At 32.9% G+C, this 26,871-nt stretch overlaps 2 protein-coding genes across 3 annotated transcripts; one reads left to right on the top strand and one right to left on the bottom strand.

The window, feature by feature from the left end:
* Positions 1 to 342: 342 nt before the first annotated feature.
* LOC114418425 (ATP-dependent helicase BRM-like) lies at positions 343 to 13,038 on the top strand. Its single transcript, XM_028383752.1, has 14 exons — positions 343 to 1,020; positions 2,411 to 3,724; positions 3,886 to 5,217; positions 5,393 to 5,505; positions 5,745 to 5,832; positions 5,930 to 6,016; positions 6,245 to 6,337; positions 6,423 to 6,506; positions 6,586 to 6,789; positions 7,923 to 8,165; positions 8,243 to 9,790; positions 9,875 to 10,402; positions 10,891 to 11,130; positions 12,095 to 13,038. Exons 1-14 carry the CDS (start codon positions 847 to 849, stop codon positions 12,725 to 12,727), a joined length of 6,681 nt encoding a protein of 2,226 aa, XP_028239553.1. The 5' UTR covers positions 343 to 846; the 3' UTR covers positions 12,728 to 13,038.
* Positions 13,039 to 17,706: 4,668 nt separating this feature from the next.
* LOC114418424 (ubiquitin-conjugating enzyme E2 5-like) lies at positions 17,707 to 20,590 on the bottom strand. 2 transcript variants are annotated; one of them, XM_028383750.1, is made up of 6 exons: positions 20,399 to 20,590; positions 20,186 to 20,265; positions 19,549 to 19,663; positions 19,383 to 19,435; positions 19,142 to 19,270; positions 17,707 to 18,069 (listed from the first exon to the last, which is right to left on the bottom strand). In XM_028383750.1, the coding sequence occupies exons 1-6, from the start codon at positions 20,440 to 20,442 to the stop codon at positions 17,939 to 17,941; spliced, it is 552 nt and encodes a 183-aa protein (XP_028239551.1). In that variant the 5' UTR covers positions 20,443 to 20,590; the 3' UTR covers positions 17,707 to 17,938. The 2 variants fall into 2 exon arrangements, with proteins under 2 accessions (XP_028239551.1, XP_028239552.1); XM_028383751.1 differs by having other exon boundaries at positions 17,709 to 18,069; positions 20,379 to 20,565.
* Between the last annotated feature and the right edge of the window lie 6,281 nt (positions 20,591 to 26,871).

Genomic DNA, 26,871 nt, shown 5'->3' with positions numbered 1-26,871 from the left:
TTTAATCTTTTAATTTTTAAAATTGATTTATTTTTTTAAAAAATATATATTTTTGTGACGATTTAAAATTACTTAATAATTTTGAATTATTATAAAATGTGATTTCTTATAATTTAGATGAGATAATTAAATTAAAAAATTAAAAGACCAAAAAATTAGAAAAATAAAAAAATAATTTAACCTTTATTTTATAAAATGAATTTTGTTAAGAGAGGGATTGTCTGGTAATTTAGAGAAAAAGCCAAGGGCACTCTCAATGGACACTTTCCGTAAATCAGTGACCGCAGGGAACTCGACCCTACATCCCTTGTTTTTGGCATAAAGGCGCACACACCCTTCTTTCACTCTGTCAACTACCAACCTCTCCCTCAACAAAAAAAATAAAATAAAAGCCAAACATTTTTTTTTTCATAAAAAAAAGAAAAAAAAAATGGTTAGGGTTTGACCCAAGAACGCACAATCGCGTGCGACCCACATAGTGGAATCATCACACTCACCGATTCGGACAACAACACCAACTTCGTTTCTCCCTTCTCTTCTCCGCGCCCTTCCGATCTACGATTCTTTAGAGAGAGAAAATCGGTTCCATCTAGAGAGAGAGAAAGCAATGGTGGACGCTGATGCGTTGTGGGAAACCAAAAGATTCTCTTATTCAGTGTCTCGCTTGAATTTTGGAGGGATGTGAGGGTTTTCTTTTTTCATTTTGTGGGGTCTCTTTTTTTTTTTTTTCTTCCAAAAATTGAATTGAATTTATTTTATTTTGGGAGTCTTTAGTGAGAGAGTGATCTGAATTGGGGGATTTCTTCGCTGGCACGTGTGTGTCATTGAAATTGTGAGCTAGTTTGCATGCAATCCGGTGGCGGAGGCGGCGGCCGGAACCCCGGAGTGGGGCCGGCGGGCCGGACGGGGACGTCTTCGGCCGCGGCGTCGCCGACTTCGTCGTCTTCGGCGTCGCAGTTGGGGTTGGACTCTATGCAGCAGCAGCAACAACAACAACAGCAGCAGATAGGTTCTAGGCAGGTGTGGATTTTGGGTTTTAGCTGAATTCCATTAAATATAGTAGAAAACATGTTACCTTGACAAGTGGTGGTGGTGCATAGTGTTGTGTGTGTGGGTTAAATAGTGACGTTATTTTTGTGGGTTTTGAAGTTTTGATGACTTGTGTTGTGACACTTGGTGGGGTTTTGGGAATTGGGAGTTCCGTGCATGTTGGAAATTGTGTTGAAGTGAGACTTTGTGCTTGTGTGTGTGTTTGGTGGTATGACAACCTCGTACTTGTCTGACTTGGTTTTGTCGGGTATGTGATTGTTTATTTCAAGTGCAATTAATTTTTGAGGTGTACAAGAGAAGTCAAACAAGGCATGTTTTACTAATTTAGGAGAGTGTGCTGGAAAGAGCATTGAACTTGGGGGGTGGTGCAATTGAGTGCTGCTGACATTGTCAGTTTTTTTCAGTCTAGTTTCCTTTCCATCGCAGCAATGTGAACCTTGCTGTGGCGTTTGAATTTTTTAACTAATTGGTCTCTTTTTGCATTTATTTTATGTTCCGGTGGAACGTTTAATTATTTGCAAACTTAACTATTCTGTTTGTTCCTAGGATTTCCTTTTAGAATATGAGTTATGAAACATCTGGGTATTATAACCTTAGGTTCGTGTTTTGGTTTACCTCCCCCCTCTTTTAGGTGCTACTGTTGTAATTGTAGTTTAAACATGCTGATTAAATGTAAGATTACACGACCAAGCAAAATTCAAATTGAAAGTAAAAAGTGTTGTTTTGTCAGCTTCTGCATAGCCTTAATTGTTTATGCCCCCCTCTCCTTCAGGTGCTATTGTTGTAGCTGTAATTTAAACATGTTGATTAAATGTAGATTATAAAGCCAGGCAAAATTCAAGTTGCAAGTGTTAAAAGGGTTGTTTCATCAGCTTCTGCATACTGTTAACCTTAGCCTTAATTTATTCTGTTGCCCTATCACTTACTGTTATGAGTAGTGAAACCTCCTTAGTGATGTCATTAATTTCAAATCGTCTGTTTCCTGTTGGTTGTCAGTTTTGCATCTATGTTTTGCTCATTAATATATGATTGATTTTCTGCATGTTTTGTGTTAATGGTGGTTAGGGATTTGTCACAAGTCATAATCATCATCTTGCTTCTTCTTTCATGTTTGTATAGTTATTTTGTTAAATTGTAAGTAGCTTACATGAAATTTTCTTACCTACCATTACCCCCCCTCCCCTGCGCATAAATCTTAATTCGTGAATGTGGTTGTAAGCTGAAACCAAATGAGGTTGTGGTACTTGACAATTTTCATATACTTGATATCAGTGAACTTTTCTTTATGATCCTATATTTGTTTTGCATTTAGTGCATCCTTTTCACCAAGTGATTAGTGTTAACCTGTGTACATATGCAGTCATTTCAACAGCAACTGCTTAGAAAGCCAGAAGGAAATGAAGCTTTTTTAGCTTATCAAGCAGGGATTCAGGGGGTATTTGGGAATAACAATTTCTCATCCCCTAGTGCCATGCAACTGCCTCAGCAGCCTCGAAAATTGCATCTTGGTTCCAACCAGGATACCCACCAAAGGGGTCAAGGAATTGAGCAGCAAACGCTAAATCCTGTCCATCAAGCATACCTTCAATATGCTCTCCATGCACAACAAAGACCTACTTTAGGAATTCAGTCACAGCAGCACACTAAAACGGGAATGTTAAGCTCTGCATCTCTGAAGGATCAGGAGATGCGTATGGGACATTTGAAAATGCAAGACATTATGTCTATGCAGGCAGCAAATCAAGGTCAAGGATCATCCTCTAGGAATTCATCTGAGCGTGTTGCTCGTGGTGACAAGCAAATGGAGCAAGGACAACAAATAGCACCTGATCAGAAGAGTGAAGGAAAGCCTTTGACCCAGGGACCAACCATTGGACATTTAATTCCTGGAAATATGATAAGACCCATGCAAGCACCAGAAACACAGCAGGGCATCCAAAATGTTGTAAACACTCAGATTGCAGCTTCTGCTCAATTGCAGGCTATGCAGGCATGGGCACGTGAACGTAATATTGATTTATCACATCCTGCAAATGCACACTTAATGGCGCAGCTCATTCCACTGATGCAGTCAAGGATGGTCTCACAATCAAAGGTCAATGAGAGCAGCATTGGTGCTCAGTCATCACCTGTCCCTGTTTCAAAGCAGCAGGTTACATCTCCAGCAGTTGCAAGTGAGAGCTCAGCACATGCTAATTCGTCCAGTGACATGTCTGGGCAGTCAGGTTCTTCAAAAGCCAGGCAGACAGCTCCACCCAGCCATCTTGGCTCAATAACGAATGCTGGTATAGCTGGTAACTCCAGTGAAATGGCAACACAGCAATTCAATGTTCGTGGCAGAGAGTCTCAAGCTCCTCCGAGGCAACCAGTAGTAGTTGGAAATGGTATGCCCTCTATGCATTCTCAGCAGTCTTCTGCCAACACAAACTTCGGTGCAGACCATCCTCTGAATGCAAAAACTTCATCATCTGGTCCAGAACCTCCTCAAATGCAGTACATGAGGCAGTTAAACCAATCTGCTCCTCAGGCTGGAGGTCCAACAAATGAAGGGGGTTCAGGAAATCACGCCAAATCTCAAGGACCACCAACTCAAATGCCTCAGCACCGAACCAGTTTTACAAAGCAACAGCTACATGTTCTGAAAGCACAGATACTAGCATTTAGGCGGCTGAAGGTTAAATTTCTGATTCCTTTCTCCTTCTGTCTAGTGTGTCTGCACCTTTCTCCCTTGTGTCTGTGTGTGCTATTTGTAATTTTAAATAGCCCTAGAAATGATATACTATGCATAATCTGAAAGGAGATTCTCCTAATTTTCTTTTTTCTGTTGGTTTATAGAAAGGAGAAGGTACTCTGCCTCAAGAACTTCTTCGGGCTATTGTTCCACCACCTCTTGAGATGCAGGTGCAACAGCCAAATCATGCTGCAGGAGGACAAAACCAAGACAAACCTGCTGGAAATATTGTGGCAGAACAAATAAGCCCAATTGAGTCCAGTGCTAAGGAGCCACTGTCTATACCTAGTATTAATAGTCAGAGTTCTTTAAAGCAGGAATCCTTTGTCAGAGATGAGAAATCCATTGTACCCGCAGTTCATGTTCAAGCTGTTGCACCTCCTGTGTCAAAGGAATCTGCTCCAACATTATCTGCTGGAAAGGAAGAGCAGAAATCAATTGGATGCTCTGTTAAATCAAACCAGGATGGTGAACGTGTAAATAATAATACTGTTAGAAATGAGTTAGCATTAGATAGGGGAAAGGCTGTTGCACCGCAGGCTCATGTATCCGACACAATGCAAATTAAGAAACCTGCACAAACGAGCCCTGTTCCCCAGCCAAAGGATGTGGGATCAACCAGAAAATACCATGGACCTCTATTTGATTTTCCTTTCTTTACTAGGAAACATGACTCCTTTGGGTCATCAATGATGCTAAACAACAACAATAACTTGTCACTAGCATATGATGTCAAAGATCTTCTTTTTGAGGAAGGCATGGAAGTACTTAACAAGAAAAGGACAGAAAATTTAAAGAAGATTGAAGGTTTATTGGCAGTAAACTTAGAGAGGAAAAGAATTAGGCCAGATCTTGTGCTGAGGCTCCGAATTGAAGAGAAAAAGCTTCGCCTAGTAGATCTTCAGGCACGTTTAAGGGATGAGATTGATCAACAGCAGCAAGAGATAATGGCAATGCCAGATAGGCCATATCGCAAGTTTGTTAGGCTGTGTGAACGTCAGCGCATGGAACTTGCTAGACAAGTGCAGGCATCTCAGAGAGCAGTAAGGGAGAAGCAACTCAAATCTATATTTCAGTGGCGTAAGAAGCTTCTTGAGGCTCACTGGGCCATTCGTGATGCCCGTACTGCCCGCAACAGGGGAGTCGCCAAATATCATGAGAAGATGTTGCGGGAGTTCTCAAAACATAAAGATGATGACAGAAACAAAAGGCTGGAAGCCTTAAAAAACAATGATGTTGACAGATATAGGGAGATGTTGCTGGAGCAGCAGACTAGCATCCCTGGTGATGCTGCAGAGAGATATGCTGTTCTTTCGACTTTCTTAACCCAGACTGAAGAGTATCTACACAAATTAGGAAGTAAGATAACGACTGCTAAAAATCAACAAGAAGTGGAGGAAGCAGCAAAAGCCGCTGCAGCTGCTGCACGATTGCAGGCATGCTTCATTAAGTCGCCTCCCCCCTTCCCCCTCCTCTTCTACCAATGTTTTGAGAAAAGTCTTAATTTTTCTCCCCTTTTTCTATACAAATTAGTTTGGAGGTTGTACTATTTGAACTTGGTCTTTAATGTTATTTACATGTCTCTGACCCATCATCTGTTTTTTACTAAAGGGTCTTTCTGAAGAAGAAGTCAGAGCAGCTGCAGCTTGTGCCGGAGAGGAAGTGATGATTAGAAATCGTTTTCTGGAGATGAATGCTCCTAGAGACAGCTCATCTGTCAACAAGTGTGTTTTTGTTAGTTTATTTTTATTTTTGCTTCCACCTTGACTTTTTGCACAAGTTCTTGAGTGGAGGTGCATTTTAGTGAGAGTCGTTGGCTCATAATGTGTTTATGATCTTTTTTGGCGTTTTAACTTAAATGTCTTGAAAATATTTATACAACTATGATTTTAAAACTTTACTTAATTGGTTTGTATAATTATGCATCTGATGCTTGAATGTTTACCATTTTGGCTACTTTCAGGTATTACAACCTTGCCCATGCTGTGAATGAAACAGTCATAAGGCAACCATCAATGTTACGAGCTGGAACATTGAGAGACTATCAGCTTGTAGGTTGCTACATTATATGAAACAGTTTTCAAGTGATTTCTTTATGCTGTCTTCTTGAGCAAGTTTTCAAGACTTTGATACATTATATTTTTAAAGGTTGGTTTGCAATGGATGCTTTCTTTGTATAACAACAAGTTAAATGGAATTTTGGCGGATGAGATGGGTCTTGGTAAAACTGTACAGGTTAGTATTATGTTTTTGTTTTTTTTTTGTTGCTCTTGCTTAGATTGGAAAAAATGTTTATCATTAATTTTGTTTTTGGAGCTGAGTGACTTCATAGTTCCTAGTTAAGTTTGTTATGTCTTACATGGGATATATTGGATGTTTATTTGTATTTGTATGGGTAATACATAATTATTCACTGTAGTACTTGTGTGTTCCTTCAATAAACTTATATTTTTTTCTCGCTAGGTCATGGCATTGATTGCTTACTTGATGGAATTTAAAGGAAACTATGGCCCACATCTTATAATAGTCCCAAATGCTGTTTTGGTCAACTGGAAGGTGAGCTTTCAATTTATTCATTTGATGGACATTTCCTTTCTCTGTGATTTTGTTTTTAACAAGAAAAATTATGTTCATTATGCAGAGTGAGTTTTATAATTGGTTGCCATCTGTTTCATGCATTTTTTATGTTGGAAGCAAGGATCACCGGTCAAAATTATTTTCCCAAGTAAGTGTGCCTCACTAATCACTTAAAATGTTAGTATTTTGTTATTCACTGCTGAATTTCCTTTTTGCTACAATTGCAGGAGGTTTGTGCTATGAAATTTAATGTCCTTGTGACTACTTATGAGTTCATCATGTATGACCGGTCAAAACTTTCAAAAATTGATTGGAAGTATATCATAATTGATGAAGCACAGAGAATGAAGGATAGAGATTCAGTTTTAGCACGCGATCTTGATAGATATCGTTGTCAAAGACGTCTTCTTTTGACAGGAACACCATTACAGGTCTGCTTTGCCCTTACTCAATATGCATTATTGTATATGGTAATGTTTGTGAATGTATGTGTTCTTTCATTTTTACTGTGTGCCTGTTAGATCAAACACTACCAGTTCAGATCAATTTGTGCTTCCCTTGATAACAAAAGTTCCTTTACATTTTCCAAAGACACTTGCATGAGAGTGCAAGAAAAAAAAAAGTTAAAAAACTATTTTACTTGCTGAACTATCAGTTAAGAATTAACCTGCATCTTAACCTGTACAAATTAGAGCTCTTATTTAGAAATCCTCAAGATGTTTTATAGCATTCCATATATGAGAGATTATGTTGTGCAGTTTTCTTTCTGGGATATGAGGACAGGTAAGGGATGAGGGACAAATTTTATACTGAACCATTTAAAAAATGAAGATTAAAAATAATTTGGTCCCATTGACATGACAGCTATTTTCAATTTAATCCTTATTTGTGACAGTTATTTGCGGTCTGTTGGAGTTAGTACAAATATGGACCAACAATATTATGTCTTCCGTCCCTATTCATGACAGTTATTTACAATTTGGTCTATATCTTTTGCTGTAACTTCATACCAATCTCACGGTGTTGTAAAGACATAAATTGAAATTTGAAATTGAGTGTTAGAAATAGGTACCAGAGATATATTTAAACCAAAAATCAAATTTTCTCCTTTATTGTTTGTTGCCAATAAGGGATAGTGTACCTGATAAGCCTAGATTAGCTTTAAGTCCTTAACAAAGGTATTAGTCTGAGTTTTGTGTTGGGTCATGCATACCTGATGAATGACACTAAGCATGGTACTATTCCAAGTAACAGTTTATCTTTGGTTCATGTAGTTCTTTCCCATCACAAAGCCAGATACTATTATGTTTCTTTTTTGTATATGCCTGTATTTTAACTAGAGTTGAAAGAACTGTTATCAAACTCGCTTGTTCACTTGTGATAATGTATGTGTTTACGAGTTTGGTGCCATCAATTGCAACAACTCTGTTGCAGAATCGTTTTTTGTAAACTCGGGTAAGCTCGGTCAGGATCGCTCAAATTGTGAGTCTATGGACGGTCAGGATCGCTCAAACGATATAATTTTTTTTATGGAATTATTAATGGTGTGTTTCTTTCTCTGCAGAATGATTTGAAGGAACTCTGGTCTCTCTTAAATTTACTTCTTCCTGAAGTTTTTGATAATAAGAAAGCCTTCAATGATTGGTTCTCGAAACCATTTCAAAAGGAAGGTCCCACTCAAAATGTAGAGGATGATTGGCTTGAGACAGAGAAGAAAGTTATTATTATCCATCGACTTCATCAGATTCTTGAGCCTTTCATGCTCAGGCGTCGTGTTGAAGATGTTGAAGGCTCACTTCCTCCAAAGGTGGGATTATAGCCCTCTAACTTGACCATTTACTCATACTCCTGTTTCTCAATGCTTATATTAATGCTTCATTGCAGGTCAGCATAGTTCTGAAATGTAAAATGTCAGCTGTCCAGAGTGCCATTTATGACTGGGTCAAATCAACTGGCACCCTTCGTCTTGATCCTGAGGATGAGAAACGCAAGCTTCATAGGAATCCAGCATACCAGATGAAGCAATATAAAACTTTAAACAACAGATGCATGGAGCTGCGTAAGACTTGCAATCATCCATTGCTTAATTATCCATTCTTCAGTGACCTATCTAAGGAATTCATTGTAAAATCATGTGGAAAATTGTGGATCCTGGATAGGATCCTCATAAAACTTCAAAGAACTGGACATCGAGTTTTACTTTTCAGTACCATGACAAAACTTCTAGACATCTTAGAAGAATATCTACAGTGGCGAAGACTTGTATACAGAAGAATTGATGGGACAACTAGTTTGGAAGACCGTGAATCAGCTATAGTGGACTTCAACAGCCCTGATTCAGATTGTTTCATTTTCCTGCTCAGTATTCGAGCTGCTGGACGAGGCCTCAACCTTCAGTCTGCTGACACGGTTGTCATTTATGATCCTGATCCAAACCCTAAGAATGAGGAGCAGGCTGTGGCCAGAGCTCATCGTATTGGACAGACAAGAGAAGTCAAAGTTATATACATGGAAGCTGTTGTTGACAAAATCGCTAGTCATCAGAAGGAGGATGAACTGAGAAGTGGAGGCACTGTTGATATGGAGGATGAACTTGCAGGTAAGGATCGCTACATGGGGTCCATTGAGAGCCTCATAAGGAACAATATTCAACAATATAAGATAGATATGGCTGACGAGGTTATTAATGCTGGACGGTTTGATCAAAGAACAACACATGAAGAGAGGCGTTTGACTTTGGAGACATTATTACATGATGAAGAAAGGTATCAAGAAACTGTCCATGATGTTCCCTCACTGCAGGAAGTAAATCGCATGATTGCCAGGAGTAAAGAGGAAATTGAACTGTTTGATCAAATGGATGATGAACTTGATTGGATTGAGGAGATGACACGTTATGATCATGTGCCTAAGTGGCTTCGAGCCAATACAAGAGAAGTAAATGCTGCTATTGGTGCTCTATCAAAAAGGCCATCAAAGAACACTTTATTGGGTGGCAGTATTGGCATGGAATCAAGTGAATTTGGTTCTGAAAGAAAAAGGGGACGACCCAAGGGAAAAAAGCATCCTAATTATAAAGAGTTGGATGATGAAATTTTGGAATACTCTGAAGTAAGTTCTGATGAAAGAAATGAATATGCACATGAAGGAGAAATAGGAGAATTTGATGATGATGGGTATAGCGTGGCTGATGGAGCTCAGACCATTGATAAAGATCAACTGGAAGATGGTCTGCTTTGTGATGCTGGATATGAATTTCCTCAATCTTTAGAAAGTGCTAGAAATAATCAGATGGTTGAAGAAGCTGGCTCCTCAGGATCGTCCTCGGACAGTCAAAGAGTGAGACAGATAGTATCACCATCAGTTTCCTCTCAGAAATTTGGTTCCCTCTCTGCATTAGATGCTCGGCCAAGCTCCATTTCAAAAAGGATGGTATGTTGCTATACTTGATTTTTTTTCAGTAGTTGTTTGTTCTATCTCATTCTTAATAAATATCTTTATGATGATTTTTGGCAGACAGATGAGTTAGAGGAAGGGGAAATTGCGGTATCTGGTGATTCTCACATGGACCATCAATTGTCTGGAAGTTGGATTCATGATCGTGATGAAGGTGAGGATGAACAAGTTTTGCAGAAACCGAAGATTAAACGTAAACGCAGTCTTCGTGTTCGACCCCGTCATGCCACTGAAAGACCTGAAGAAAAATCTGGTAGTGAAATGGCATCTCATTTGGCAGTCCAAGCAGACCACAAATATCAAGCGCAACTGAGGACTGACCCAGAATCCAAATTATTTGGTGACTCCAATGCCAGCAGGCATGAACAAAACTCACCATCGTTAAAAAATAAGCGAACCTTACCTTCAAGGAGAGTAGCTAATACATCCAAATTACATGGATCTCCAAAGTCAAGCCGTTTGAATTGCATGTCTGTGCCTTCACAAGATGGTGGTGAACACTCCAGAGAAAGCTGGGAAGGAAAACCTATCAATTCTAGCGGATCTTCAGCACATGGCACTAAGATGACTGAAATTATCCAGAGAAGGGTATGCATCTTTAATTGATTAATGTTGCATCTTTTTCTATGGTGATGGTCATGTGTTTTCTTATGGAGTGGTCTTCTTCCATACAATGAGAATAAGCAGAAACCATTATTAATTTTTCTTAATTTACAACCGAATTAATAAATTAAAAAAAAAATATATGGTTGCCAATGAGGATTCACCAACTGCTGAATAAACAAAATGGTCTTGGGTTCAACTCTTACTGGTAATACTTCATTGGTGGATCATTTGTAAATATCTTTAGTCCTCGTTGAGGCTTATGGCATGCCCTATCCTAGGAATGGGGAAACTTCCCCTTCCCCCTAAAAACAAAGTTGCTGAGGTATCTTTACCAGCTGTCTTGAAAATGTTTTTGACTTTGCTCATTTCATTTGACTAGACTTATTTGCAGGCTATATAAATATTCTCAAATCTCCATGTTTGCTCATGTACTTAAAGTATTTAAACTCATTTGATTTCTGTACTGGCAGTGCAAAAATGTAATTAGCAAGCTCCAAAGGAGAATAGACAAGGAAGGCCATGAGATTGTTCCTTTGTTAACGGATTTGTGGAAGAGGATTGAAAATTCTGGGTCTGTAAATAGCCTGTTAGATCTGCGAAAGATTGATCAGCGGATTGATAAATTTGAGTATAATGGAGCAACAGAGCTTGTATTTGATGTGCAGTTCATGTTGAAGAGTGCAATGCATTTTTATGGTTTTTCACATGAGGTGAGATTTCTTATCTGGATCTGTACTTTATTGGCTTTTGGTGGAAGCTGTTGCACTAACTTGCCCTCTCAAGATGGAAACTAATCAGTTTCCAAAAACAACTTAGCATGTTTGGTTTGTGTTTGAAGAAATCTAGATGTATGATCTTGAGTTACTTAGGACAAACACATTGGATACTTTGATCCTAGCCAAAACATAAGCTTAGTAGAATATGCATATGTTTTGAAGTCTTATTTTTAATTATGAATTATATCCTATTCCTATAATATTAATAGCTGCATTTTAACTGTTTATTTCTTCTTTTGTTTCAATGAACTTAGTGAAACACTTAACCACTAAGTTCTCAACTACTGGTCGGATTTATTCCTGAAGATTTTGTTTCTTTTTTTGTTGTGTAGCTATATATTCTGCTAATTGAGCCAAAGTTCAAAACAAAAATCTAAAGTATTTTTAGTGAAGTCCAGAGACTAATCAATCACTCCTATCCTTGGCATTGCATCTTTTCTCCTTTTTTGGCATATCTTATCTTTAAGGTCAGGCTTCTGTTTCTGCAACATTTGCTGATAGTTGTCCAAACAGTATCACCATATTAATAATGTTTATGATGGATTCTTTAACTAATTCAAACGTTTCTGTGTTTTTATATCAAGCAAAGAGGAAAAATCTATTGAAATGAAAATTCCTGGTTCCGATAATCAATGTGCTTCCATTTACATCTTGATTGTTTAAATATGAAAATTTAACAAGATTTACATATTTCACCATTTGACCAATACTTCTAACTTCTAAGTGATTCTTCTGTGAATTTGCTGTCAAATGTCTGATGTCTCATCTTTTGCTGCCTGATGTTCTAGGCTACTGTTGATTTCAATAATATGATTAAGATAATATAATCTCAACTGATTTGTACTAGAATTTACCATATTAAATATTTGATGGATGTTGAAAATATTGTTTTTCGCAGGTAAGAACTGAAGCAAGGAAGGTTCATGATCTCTTTTTTGATATCTTGAAAATTGCATTTCCTGATACGGACTTCCGAGATGCAAGAAGTGCACTTTCTTTCTCCAGTCAAGCTACTGCCAGTACAGTAACATCCCCAAGGCAAGTGGCTGTCGGCCAAAGCAAGAGGCACAGGCTGATAAACGAGATGGAAACTGAGTCATACGCTTTGCAGAGGTCACTGCAACGTGGATCAGCTTCTAGCAGTGAAAACAACAGAATTAAAGTTCATTTGCCGCAGAGGGAATCAAGAACTGGAAGTGGTGGGGGAAGCAGCACTAGGGAGCAACAGCAGGATGATTCTTCCCTGCTCGCGCATCCTGGTGAACTTGTTGTATGCAAGAAGAGAAGAAATGACAGGGAGAAATCTGTGGTGAAACCTAAAACTGGTCCTGCCTCACCATCTAGCATGAGAACTCCAGGGCCATCTTCAGTCACCAAGGATGCTAGATTATCTCAACAGGGTTCCCATGCACAAGGGTGGGCTGGCCAACCATCTCAACAACCAAATGGATCTGGCGGGCCAGTTGCCTGGGCAAACCCTGTAAAGAGGCTTAGAACAGATTCTGGGAAGAGAAGACCAAGCCATACATAGGGATTCTCAGGGGATATAAGGATGGTAAATAATGGACATATTGCTACTAGTTTCAGGAAGAATTTTAGTGGCCCTTTCATAGAGTTTACCCCCATACTGTTAATATAGAATTAGGCCTTAAAAAGTGTATTTTACGGCTACCTAAATAGTTAAAATGTAAGTTCTCCAATTTTTTTGTTTGAATATCTGCATCTTGCAGTTGCTGCTATTAAAACTTTTCTTTAGATGATAGCTGAAACTTTTGTATAGTAACCCCTTGTTTCATGCTAGTCTAGAAAAAATGCATCTCTGGTAGGGTCCCTGTTTCCCTAGGTGGCAATTCGTCCTTCTTACCATGTTACATAAAAAAGAAGCTTAGATCATTTATTTTATGTCGAAAGGAAAAAAGAAAAAAAAAAAAAAGAACTGATGGGAACCAGATAAAATAATAATACAGAAAGCTAATATTACTCGGATATTTAATCTGGGTATTGTGTATTTTGGAATGGTCCTGATATTGATTGTTATTACAGTTGGAAATATCCACAGAATATCATTATAGACATCAGATGCAGAGTTTTTTTTTGTATTTTTTTTTTGTTAGATGCAGAGTTCTATATTGGTTATTTTAACAGGATATCTGATCGTTGACCTTTGGGCAAATTAAATTGACACGCAACAAAATTGTACTACAGATCATTCCATTTTTTAATATATCATTTTGACTTTTCTTAAAATACATAAGAAATCAGGAGAGGTATGGCTAGCGCTAAATATATGCAATGTTATCTTATATAAATTAAGAGACGTTTATATAATAAAAAAAGTTAGTGCTTTGTTTGGAATTATGTGACAAGCGAAGGACGAAATAGCAAGGATTATTTCTTCTGTTGTTTGGAAGCCTGGAAAGTGAAAGAGAATAAAGAGAGAAAAAAAAGTGTCAAACTTACAAACTCTACTATGTATGTCATTTTGTATAAAAGAAAAGGGAAGAAAGCTAATTTAAACAATAAAATAATCCAAATATCCTTATTTTATATATACATTTTTTAAAAGATATTTACATTATTTTATATTTTTTGTTTTCTACATAATCAAAGACAAACAAATTTATAAAATTATTTCACTTTTTAATTTTTTTTCATCCCTTTGATTTTGTTTGATAGGCATGAAATTTCTCATCAAAAGTGAGTAAAAATAGGTTAAAAAAAATATTTTTTTTATATTATCTTTTTCTATTTTACTCATTTATACATGATGACAACATAGATTTTACCTAGACATAACATTTTTCTTTTATATTTCTTTCAAACAAAACACCCTAAAAATCACCATATTTCTCATCTATTTTCATTCATTCTATTTCTCTCTACTCCATTTTTTTACCTCCTACCAATCAGGATCTTTCCAAAAAAAGAACTGTAAAAGTAATATTCCAAGATTTTATATAAGATATAGCTCTCTAAAATACACGTAATCCATGATCCATCTGTGTTGGACCTGACCGATAACTTATGACTCCATAGTATAAATGTGCCGAATAATGTTTTAGAAAGCACGTAATGTATTATTTTTCTTCATTTGAAGCACCTGTTTTTCATGCATTTCCCTTTCCCATAGACATTTGACAAAAAACAGAAAGAAGAAAAAAAGAAAGAGGTGTATATCTACAGAAATCAATTGCCACAAAAACAAAGAATAGTGTGCCTATTGTAATTTACCATTTTTATTTTTTTTCTATCATAACATTTCTATGAGTACCCATCAGTTTTATTAATAACTCGTCTCTACGGAAGAATCTGACTAAGTCAATTTTAATCAGATTTTCTCTTTCAATCATATTTTTTTCATTTATAATACTTGAACTTAAGACTTTGTTTTATCTTGTTAGTTTTAATTTGCAATCTTGGTGCAATGTAAAGTGAATTTACCGTTTTGTTGTGATGAAAAAAGATTTCATCAATCCGAATGAAGAAATTAGGTGAAAGTAACTCATTTTGTCTCAATCCTAGGCCTATTTTTGGTCAGAGTAATTGTTGGATCTGCATGGATTAAAATCAGGAAATAAGTTAAATTAAGTTTATACTTAAAGTTAATTTATTTTCATTTTTATTTTTATTTTATTTTCTATATAAGTACTTGTTAAAAAGTTAATTCAACCATGCCGATAGAGGGATTCACAATGCATTATTATTTACCTTTACCCACATAGCTGGAAATCCCGTTTGTGAAATCATAGTTTGGAGAGAAGAAAAAAAGTTTTTTAATCATGTTATAATTCTTACTCCTCTGGGCCCACGTTAGAATAACCCTTTTCTCATTTGTCTTTTTCCTCAATAATGTGACTGCATAAGTAATCAATCTATTTGGCACAAATGCACTCACTGACTCATTACGCTGCAATAGTTATTGTAATCAGTTTAAAAATCACATCACATGATTACGAGCCTCAAATAAAATATCTTGTATGCATCATCATGACTCCATTATCATAAACTAAATAGTGTTTTTATGGTTTCTTTGTCATTGTTATGCTTTTTCATGGAAGAATCCTTTTCATCACCGGGTTTATAGGATTTAGATTCTCTCAAATCTATTTTTGTTGGAAAGAGATAGACGCATTTATTTTGCAAAGACACACCAAGGCGAATTATTGAGTCTATTGGTTAGTATTCATAATTATTTGGTTTTTTTTTAACATTATATGGTGTTATTGAACAATAAGGTCCTGTTTCAACCAAGATCTAGCACCGCATAATGATCCCTCCTTATCAACTCAATGAGCATAGGGGCTTGATCAAATTTGTAATCTCTGTCGCTTCAAGAAAACCATACAACCAGAAATCTTGAAGGAAGCTGACACATCATATGTTCCTATCAATATAAGGGAAACCATAGACACATGTTGCCAACACATAACCATCTCCAGAACAATATGGTTCAAAGGCACAAGAAAGTGTAATTATGTAACTTCTATTTCATTTCCAAAATGAAAAAAAAAATAAAAAAAAAAAAAAAAAATATATATATATATATATATATATATATATATATATAATCCTTTTAAAAAAGGATGAATATATCACCTTGGTCCTTTCCATAAAAACTGCTATCAACTATACTTGACTTTTGATTCCATACATTTTTAGTCCTTTTTTTAAAATAAAATAAAATCTCTTACCGTTATGATAGAGGCAATTTATTTAGCAGTAAACACGTAGCTTTGGGAATCAGGTGATGCATGTATGGTATGGGCATGTGCTTTGTATGTGATAATTATGCAGAAAACATGCTACTTTTGTAACAGGACTTGGCACATCTCGTGCTTAAGTGCCTCCTTTAATAATACATTGACTTTTGCTGTTCATAAACAAAAAAATGCATAATTTTTCAAAAAGCTTGCAGTTTTTAACATTTAAATTACATATTTTTTTGCGGTTTATGCATATTGGTACTCTAAACTCTTTTAATAACTACGAGATTAGACACAAATGATTAATATGTTGAAATTAAAATTTAATTATTCGGATAGTATCTAAAGGATAATATCTAAATTTGATCATTGACAAAAATAATTGTTGATCAGAATTTACTTATTATCCAAATGAACTTCGAATTAGTCCGAATTTTTTTCCCAACCAAAAAGTCAACAAAAAAAAACACTCACTTTAGTAAAAACTTAACAAATTATAGGGTTAAAGTATAGCCTATTGCTTCATTAATTTCCATGTAGATCCCTTAAGAACATTGTTTTTAAAGATTAAATTGCTACAAATAAATTTAAATGATAGAAAATTTTCTTAATTAATACTTAGTTGGCTCTGTTGAAAAAATATTCCTAGTTATATAAAACAGCAAAGAACAAAATTGTTAACCGGGGAAAGAAAACAGAAAGTGTATACATGGAAAGAGAGGAAGAGGGAAAGCGCTTTAAGAAGAATAATAGTAGTAAATATGTTATAATAAATCAGATTTGACGAAGTAAATTTAATCCCACAAATAGTTTTAAATAAGGTATTTTCTAATTTTAAAATAAAGTTATTTTATTACTTCTTACCCCACAAATAGTAATGCGAAATTCGTTCTCTTTAAAAAAAAAATTGATATCCATTCAAAACACCTGACAACTAATGTCGCGGTTTGTTGGAAACGGTCAATGAAACAAAATTGACTTAAAAACAAATGTCCATCATGAAAAAATGCCCATTCATTCTAAAGTGGAAGGAATTGATACCATTCTAGATCGTAGTATCAATTACCATTATGAGATTTTTTTTTTAAGTAGCATCCTTTTAACTTTTCATTATTTCTCTTAACAAACAAGGACTTTCCATTCTAGCCTTAATTCTAGGAACATTGTGTAGAATATAATACACATCGCATTATTAATTATAACAAACTTGAAAAGAGTAATAGCTTCATCCCCTTTCAGTCTTTATTCTTTTAAAAGTCAATCCAGCTAACCAATTAGGACCTAATTTTTTTTGGAAAAGTTCCCTATTGCGGTGAATGATCTTCAGATTAGTTTAATTTGTAGAAAATTTCTAATGAAAACCATATCCATGAATTATTTATTTATCCTAATTATAATGGAAGGCAAGCTGATTTGGAAAGAAAAATGTAAATACATCCGTAGCGTACCATCTAATCATACATTACCAATATGATATATAATAAAATTGATAGTTTTTAATAATACCTACTTTTAATGTCATACTTATGGCGATTTTTAATTGGTTAAAATATAGTTTTCTTACCCTGATAATACATGAAAATTAAACTTGAAAAATTCATTTAATGAAGCCCCAATTCCAAAATATTAAAATATTATGTTAACAACTTAAGATCCATTAGTTTCAAAATTAAGTACAAGTGTACAACCAATTTTGACTGAATTAATTTTGAACCATTAAAACAAAATTTAAGTGTATGCCCAAATTAATGTTAGCCATAAATCTTACATTGGAACGTATGCATCCATGGTAGAAGAAATCTTGATATGTAGCCAAACAAGCAATTAATCCATTTACTTGGAGGAGATTAAGAATAAATAAGAATGCATCAGGTAATCAATGGTACATTATTTACAGTGACAGTAAACTAAATAACAGGAAGGAGAATTTCCCCCTATCCACAACCAAGTACATTACATTTAATGAGGTGAATTAACATGACTAGAACATCATGTACAAGTAAAAGATAGAATGAGAAGAACAGGACATGCATGCAAGGCTAGGGGTCTGCCTTACCAGCAACCTGTTCATCACTAGAATCATATTCATCTTCAGTTAGCTCCTCATCACTGGAGTTCTCTTCTGTGGCAGCTCCTATATCTTCAGGTTTAGCATACTTCTCACAGTACTCTGAAAATTGCAAGTAAAAAACACGAGAAAATGTTACATTAAGAAAATAATGTTCCTGAAAATTATATGGAAATTGGTTTTTGCAACAATTGAAGTCTAGAGAAATAATCAAAGTGATACCTTGTACAAGTTAGTGTTCATAAAGTCAACAAAAGACGTGTAATTCTAAATTTCCGTACTAGTTATATGAGAAAGATACACAAAGCACAAGGCACATGACTGCCTATGAAGGAACTTTACATGATACAGAAGCCTGACTAACAATGAAGAAATAAAACCCTTATGGATAAGGTGTGAATGAGTGAACAATTGGTGGATGTGGATAACAGACATAAAGTTTTCAAATAGACCCACAGATTGATATAGGTTACATTGGCAGAACAAAATGGTGCAGGGATAACATGATGGTATCTCATAATTAAATGTTGATTTACAAATTATCTCCATCAACGAACTCAATGGAAGGTTTATTTCCTTATGATATGATGATAATAAACAGCTAGTGGCGTCCTACCCAGGTTACAAGACAGATAGCATCTTTTCACTTGCTTGCGATTACGGTATAATTTAAATGAAGATAGTATCAATAGTGTCTCCTCTTTCACAAGTAAATTTAACACCTAAGCTTCTCTTCTGCAAGCGTATACACATATGCACCTTAGATACGGTAATATGCCTCATTTTTCTGTTTAGGATTTGATGGCATCATAGGAGGCATTGTCAAAATAGTGGTGGATATGGAAGTAAACTTGAGATAGTCATCAAGTTCATGATGCAGTCAATAGAAGAGAAATAATTGTGTTATTAATTGAATAAGAGTAGGAGATTAAGAATTATTAGTAAGTTGTTATAACTGTGAGAGTGTAGGTGAATGTGCACAGTATTGTAGTTCATACCCACTACCCTGAGTTTAAAAACTTTATTCAAGCGCCCCTCCCAATTTAGAGTTTAATTGTAGCTCAAATAAGGAAGAACAAAGTAAAGGCCTCAAATAAAACATAGCAAGTTTAATTGTTGATATGCCATACAGACATATATATTCAGAAAATGAAATTTCAAAATCAATCAATACCTTTAACCCTTTGTTCATAAGTGGCTCGATCCCGCATCATTAAAGCTGCAGCTTCACCATTTAAGGGGTCTGATGGATTGGGATACAGAAGAAGTTGTGGTAGAAACACCTCAAACACATTGACAAGATCTGAAACAATGCATATATTTAGACATGTGAAAATGAACCAAAAAATTTCTAAATGGAAAACTTAAATAGAAAACCAAATATTTTCTCATTAGGTTTAAAGAAAGAACATTACCAAACATGGGACTCCAGGTTTGATTGATAACATCAAGACAAACTGATCCTGACCTGAAATTATTATAATATCCAATATGATCACACACAATTCTTAAAATTAACACAAGGCAAACTACTCAAGGTATAGAGTTTCGCAGCAATATTCAATAATACAAGATTCTTACATCTCATCAACATTTGGGTGATAGATCTTATTGATAAAGCCTATGGAAGGAGATTTATAAGGATAAGCATCTGGCAGCTCAACCCTCACTTTCCACACACCTCCATGATAAGGACCTGCAAGGAACCATCACAAGGATGAAAAACAAGATTCAAAACATTTAAGGTCCATAATGCAGTAACAGCACCTTTCCCAAACCAAAACATTCTATCTCAGTTCAATTTCTAGAACCAGGGACAGAACAATAAACAAAAGTGAAAAACAGAAACTGTCAGCATAAATAAATAAATAAAAATCATGCCAATATTTTCTGGCTAAAAATTAGTGTCATATTAAGACTTGGAAAGCCACAATATGAAAAGAAGAAAACAAACAGAAATTGCTTTATGCAATAACTCTGCAGAATGCACACGGAGCAATCAATACAAGTAACAAAAAAGGAATTAAAAGGAGACAAAAGATTACGAGTTCCATATGAGAATCTTATTGCTGCCACCCAAATCTAAATCTAGAGCCACCAAAGTCAATATATGGTTAATTACCACACACCCGCAATAGCAACCCAACTTTTTTCACCAAAAACAATTCAAAAAAAGCTCTAAAGCAAGTAACATAGATAAAAACAAAGGAGAACTTACTCTCATTGGGTCCATGGAAATGCACATAAAACTCTTGCATTCCATCATTAATCATCTCCACCTTGTAGTCACTCATCATCCTATTAATTAAAAAAAAAACTAACATCAAAATCAGAATCAAGAGTCAAACTTAGACACCCAATTAGAAAAAAAAAATTATAACTTTAATGGAAATAGAAGGGAAAAGGAAAACAGAAGAAGTGGTGGATTAACAGTTTCATCAAGTCCATCTCTCGCCGCTTGCTTGGAGAAGACATGGTTTTTCTGTTTTTTCCTTTGTGTGTGTGTTGTGTTTTCTTTTCCTTAGTTACTTGCTTTTCAGGAATTAAGAGAGAGAGAGAGAGAGAGAGAAGAGGATTGAGGGAGAACTTTGCTTGTGCAACTTGAAGAGGTAAAATTGGTTCAGACAGTAATAAGCAAAACCAGAACTCAGATAATAAAAATCAGATAACAATAAAAACATTTTAGCTAATGTAAGTACTACCTTTTTTTTTTCTTTTAAAGAAGACATATCTTCTAATGAATTGTCAGAGACTAATCCTTTTTATGAAAAATAACAGAAATAAATATTATGTTTTGATAGATTTTTCTTATATACATGAACAAATATTGAATCTTTAGTCAGTTATTTACTAATTGGGTTAAATTTTGTTAATATTTTAATAACTTGTCTAATAAAATATATGTATATATGTTTTATATTACAAAAACTAAATTTGACAAAAAAATATATTTTTATTTATATAAATATTGAATTCAATTTTATAGAAATTAAATATTTCACGTCCTTTCTTTTTAATGTAGAAATTAATGACATAATTATGAGTTTTATTTTTGTTGATAAAGTATAAAAACTTAAACGAACAAGTAATTAATTTAATTGACAAAATAAGTCGCTCTTTAAAATACATAAGGTTATAAAAGATAATTTAAGTCATAAGAAAACTTAGAAAAAATGTAAATAGTTAATTATATATGACCAAAAGTAATAAAAAAAAGTAATAAAATTTTTAACTCCAAATCATAAAACATATTCCCATTATTTTTATATATATTAAAAAGGGAAAAAAATTTGCAAGTTTTTTTTAAGAATAATTTTTGCAAGTTGCAAACATAAAAGTTGAATAATTGAAAAAAAAATTATATTGTTGTTAGTTACTATATAATTAATTGGATTGATGAGATTCTCATCAATTAACGCTTCTAACACAAAACTAAAATACAAAAGAAAAGAACGTGAATAGAATAGACAGTGAAGTAATAGCCTACCCTTTTACATGCTGATGAGATTCTCATCAATTAACGCTTCCAACCTAATTCCCATTCCCCATGTTGTACCTTTTCACCGTCTAAGTTAAAAATAATTAGACTTCTATTCGAGGTTTAATATTTTATAAATAAAATAATAGAAGATGTACGTCTCATTTTGTTAGCACGTCATCCTATGATTCCTATCCTTAATTAGAGAGTGGCATGTGGTATGTAACATTAAAATTCATTTACTTATCATGGAGTGCCTGAATTCATTTGTAGGGCGACTCTTTGGTTTAATCAAGTGATTTTAAATTTGAATCTTAAATATATAATTATGATACATATAAAAATATTATTATCATAATAATTTTAGAGAAAATTTGTATATTAATAATATAAAATAGATGGATATTATCACTTAATTATAAATCATTAACAATCATATAAACAGTAATTTATATTTAGAGATGAGTACATAACAATAAAATTCATGTTTTAACCTGCTTAAATAAGATTATTTCTTACAAAAAGATACATATATAGTGTCAAACAAAAAGATCTATTCAATAAAAAAAGCAAAAATCTATTCACTTATTTTGGAGCATCTCAGGGCTAAGCACATGACTTAGAGCTTAGTTATATTGTTCTTATATATTGTTTTAAATAAGAATGCGTCAGAGCATTATCCATATCTTAGATGATTCTAGAGTGGGTGAATAGATTCAATACATAATGTTAAAAAATATTTTTGCACTTTTATTCACTAGATGGTGTTTCTAAAGTGATAAATTTATGGCACATGGTTCCTACAGCTGTTAATTTCCCTACCTTATCCTAATTACAGTGTCATTTGCTTTCTTTCGGTATACATAACACAGCATAAGTCCATCTGTTCATCATTCTCTTATCACTTTCTGGACGGTGACTATTCTTTTGGTATGCTAGGATAATAAAAGGTGTGTAAAAGTGAAACTCAGATTCATTTCTTCGACAATGGATAGACACAAATTTTGAATCACAAAACAGGTGGGTGTGATTATTTGATGGACCGATACAAGTACAGTATTATTTATTATAATAATTATTATTAGTTATTTTAATTAATTGCTTTCCCACATTGGAAAAATCAGAATAAAGTAATATGGCCATATGGGATGACGTTGAGTTGAATTCAACCAAGGGATCGTCGATCTAGAGATCTAGGGAATTTTGTTCCTTTTAATGTTACCAATACAACAAATTTCTTTTATGACCAGAAGTATATAAGTAAAATTATACTATGATTTTACCGGTATAGTTACGAGTTTTATTATAGTTACTTTTGTGTCTTGTTTCCATCACATTAGCATGAAAAGATGAGCATTAAAGTTAAGAAAGTTGTAACTTGTAACAAATGGGAAAAATTCAGCACTGAAAAACTTTGAGATAAAGACGGAGAATTAATGACATTCTCTGGTCGGCTCAATAACTTTTATTGGTTGTATTCACCGATCATATTTGGGGAAGTAAAACAACAGTAAAGTTTAAAAATGATATTTTTTTTTAGACTTAAACAATATATTTTTTAGTCATCAAATTTTAGTAATTATCTTTTTTAATCTTTTAAAAAAGAATTTATTTTTATTAGTCCTTTAAATTTTTAAAAAATTACTTTTAATTCTTATCATTCTTTACGTCAATGATATCAAAGTTTGTAACAATTTGTCGTCATTAAAAAAATTAATTTAATTTTTCAAAATAATTTATCACAATTTGAAACAGACAAAAATATATAAAAAATTATGATAATCTTAAATCTCTTTTTATTTTTCTTTTTTAAAACCAACAGAATATAAAGAAAAAAACAGTCATTTAGTCAAATATTTTAGGGTTTAAAATCATGGGAAAAACTAAAAGTAATTTTTTAAAAATTTGAGGGACTAATAAAATAAATTATTTTTTAAGGATTAAAAAAATTATTCAAATTTAAAAGAATAAAAACATATTTAATTTTTTTTAATAATACTCCATTTATAATATTTTTCTTTAATTATTATTAGATTAAAATATTCCTAATTAAAAGAAGAGATAAAATGTATTGACAAACAATTAGAAAAAAAGTAAAATATTAATAAGAAGCATTATTTTAAAAAATATATAAATTTAAGATAAATTTATTATTATTAATTAAATTGACTATTTTTTTTAATTTTGATGAATTAGATAATTGAATCTTATATATAATATATAGAAAAAAAAGTAATTTACTAAGAGTGTGTACAAATCATAAATTCCAATAAAAAAGACTATAGCAATTGGGTTGATATTTCTTAGTTACATCTTCCTCAACCTAAACACAAATACAGGGTTTGTACACACATTTTGGGGTCTAAGGTAAAAATGTTAAAAGGGTCTTTTTTTTTACAAGAATTTTAAAGAGACTTAGTATATTATATAAAATATCAATTTTTATATTAATCTTTTAGCTTTTTTAGCAGCAAAATCATTTATCAGAGTCTTATAATCAACTAATTCTAACACTTCATTTTCAATAGATAAAATAGTTAACTCATTCAATCTATCTTGTAACATTGTTGATTTTAGATATGATTTAAACAATTTTAATTTTGAAAAACTTCTTTCAGCACTGTTACATGGATTGTCAATAAAATTCTATATGCAATGTAAACATTTGAAAAAAAATCTAAAGTTTTAATATAACTCAATACTTCTATTGATGTTACGTGGAGACAAAGTTTGATCAATAGACAATAGGTTTCATTCAAGGGAACGAGAAAAATAGATTTTTTTTATGAAAAGAAGATGAGGAGATGAAAAAACGTGAAGAATAGAGTCTCGAGAGTGAGATACGTTAATTAGTAAATTGGAATGGGTTAAAGGAAAATTAATAGGAATTTACTTTTTTGGGATAAATAAAATACTTTAAACGACATTAATTATGATATTGATTAATTTTTAAAAAGATGATATTGATTGACTAATTTTTAGGGAAGAGAGAGATTCAACATTATTTTATTTTGATCAGTTAAAATTTGTTAGTAGTTAGTAATAAAAAAAATTTAGGGGCCTAAAAAAAATTTTTTTTTTGGGACCTTAGGCTAATGTTTAATTTACCTTGCATCTTGCACGGTCATGCACAAACACATACTTAATTGTTTAAATGTTTTGTAAATTCATAATCCTTTAACTCAACGGGTTAAAGATGGAGCTAGACAAGTTGATCGACCTAATTTATTAACATATTGTTTTATATTTTTTTGTGAAATTAAAAAACCTATTTAATGTCAAATGTTTAAGTTATAGTTTAATTTGTAACCTATAATATATACTTATTTCATTTATGTTGTAGCAATATTTTTTGGATTATGTAATTAAGATTGGATCTTATCATAACCTTATATGATTATATCTCATTTGCTAGAAATAAACAAAGCTAAAATAAACATATTTGATGAGTGATCGAAAATTAAACTTTATCGTGTAATATAAATCATTTAGATTTTCATCATTTTATGACTCACCAAATTGTGATAACATGTCAATTCAACAATCCACTTCTAATTTATGAGTCAACTGTTAACTCATCACGCCCAATTGTCCTATTAAAGCGGACTAAAAGCAAGTTGAATTTTGTCACCTGGAAGCCAAATCAAGTGCAACATAAAATCTATAAACATTTACAAATATGAACTATATTAATTTTAGTTTTAAAAATTAATGACAGGTGGAATATTGGTTCAACCATCAGATTCAGTTAATTTAAACATCAATATTAATATTAATCCATGTATTTTTAAAGTAAATTCTAAATATTTATTCTATTTAGTAATTTTTTGTTTAAATAATTTTTTAATTCCTATAAATATAAGCTAGTGTATAATATATAGGGTTAAATAACTTATGTACTGTAGTTTACTGTATCATTTCTTACATATGTCTAATCTTTTCTACTTTTTTCCCGTGAAATGAAACAAATTTATGGTGTGGTTGACATGATTTTGTTCAATTATATATTTCATGTTTACTCTCATTGGAATTCCTTTATTCACGTGTTTTTGTATTCTGTCCAAATCCTATTTGCATAAAGAATAATAAGTGTATAAAGTAATTAAAAATTAAATGTAGATATAATTGATTAAATAAATAAATAGGCTTACTTTTATTTTTTATTCCTACAGTTTATCAAATGAGTGATTTTAGTTTATCTAATTTCAATAACTCTTTCATTAATATTTTAAAAATTATTAATATTTTTTATTTTATTTTTTTGTCTCACTAATAAATCATTACATCAATAATAATAATAATAATAAATTATTTCAATGACTAAGATATTTTCTTCAAAAAAAATTAGTGTTAGATAATATTTTTAGAATTGAATTAAAAAGATTGTTCAGAAAAATTATTTTATATGGGCAGATGGTTATATTAAGAAAAATTGTATTAAAAAAACAAAAGTTAACTGTATATTTGGTTTTACAATATTATATTATTTATTTATTAGCAATAAATATAATATATATATATATATATATATATATATATATATATTTAGTTTATCACACATTTAAGTTATATATAATAATTTTTTTATACATATAACAAGTTAATTATGTCTTGGTAGTCTTGTATCTTGTGTTGTATGAGATAGTGAATTCAAATCTCGCATTGAATTTTGTTTTTTTAACCTTTGAATCCATTTTCAAGAATCACATTAGGAATATAGTGTCACATCATTTTTAAGTGTAAGCAAAATTTATCTTTAAATAAAATCTAATAAATTTGATGTTAAAAATTATTGATAAGTAAAGTTTGGACTAAATTTCTTTAATTTTAAAAATAAGAACCTTATTTGTACGCAATTTATCATTATCTCTCCAAATATTATTTAAACCTTGAAACATATTTGGTTCCTGAGTTCTCGAGATTCAACTCATAAACTTTTTCATATAAAGAAATGTTAGAACAAAGGAGATAATGGATGAAAGTTTGAAAAAAAAAATTCAAGTCTCACATTGCTAAGGTACACTCTTGTATAGTGTATCACTCTAAGTCCCACATCACTCAGGATAAACACTTGAATAGTATTTCACTCCTTATATATAGAGAGCCTCGAGCCTCTTTCTTCATTTTTTCTTGTCCTAGTTTAGAAGCATTTCCTCAACTTTTCTTTCTTTCTCCCTCCCAAATCTGCAAACTTCTCCCTCTTTCTTTCTATCGCACTAAATTTTTGGTTGGCTATTAGAGTGACTTTTCAAGTCATATTTTCGGTTGGCTATTAGAGTGACTTTTCAAGTCATATTTTCATGTGGCTTTAGAGTGACTTTTCAAGTCATATAAGAGAGTGTAATTCTAGAAAGGTTTCCTTAGTACAGTGGAAATCTTATATAGTGATTTGGGTTGTTTGGGCTGTTTTACCCTGAGGACTTTGT

Source organism: Glycine soja, chromosome 7 (genome assembly GCF_004193775.1).
Source record: "Glycine soja cultivar W05 chromosome 7, ASM419377v2, whole genome shotgun sequence".
Taxonomy (NCBI): Eukaryota; Viridiplantae; Streptophyta; class Magnoliopsida; order Fabales; family Fabaceae; genus Glycine; species Glycine soja.
Note: the sequence above shows the minus strand (reverse complement) of the source record. Positions and strands in the feature narration are given on the sequence as shown.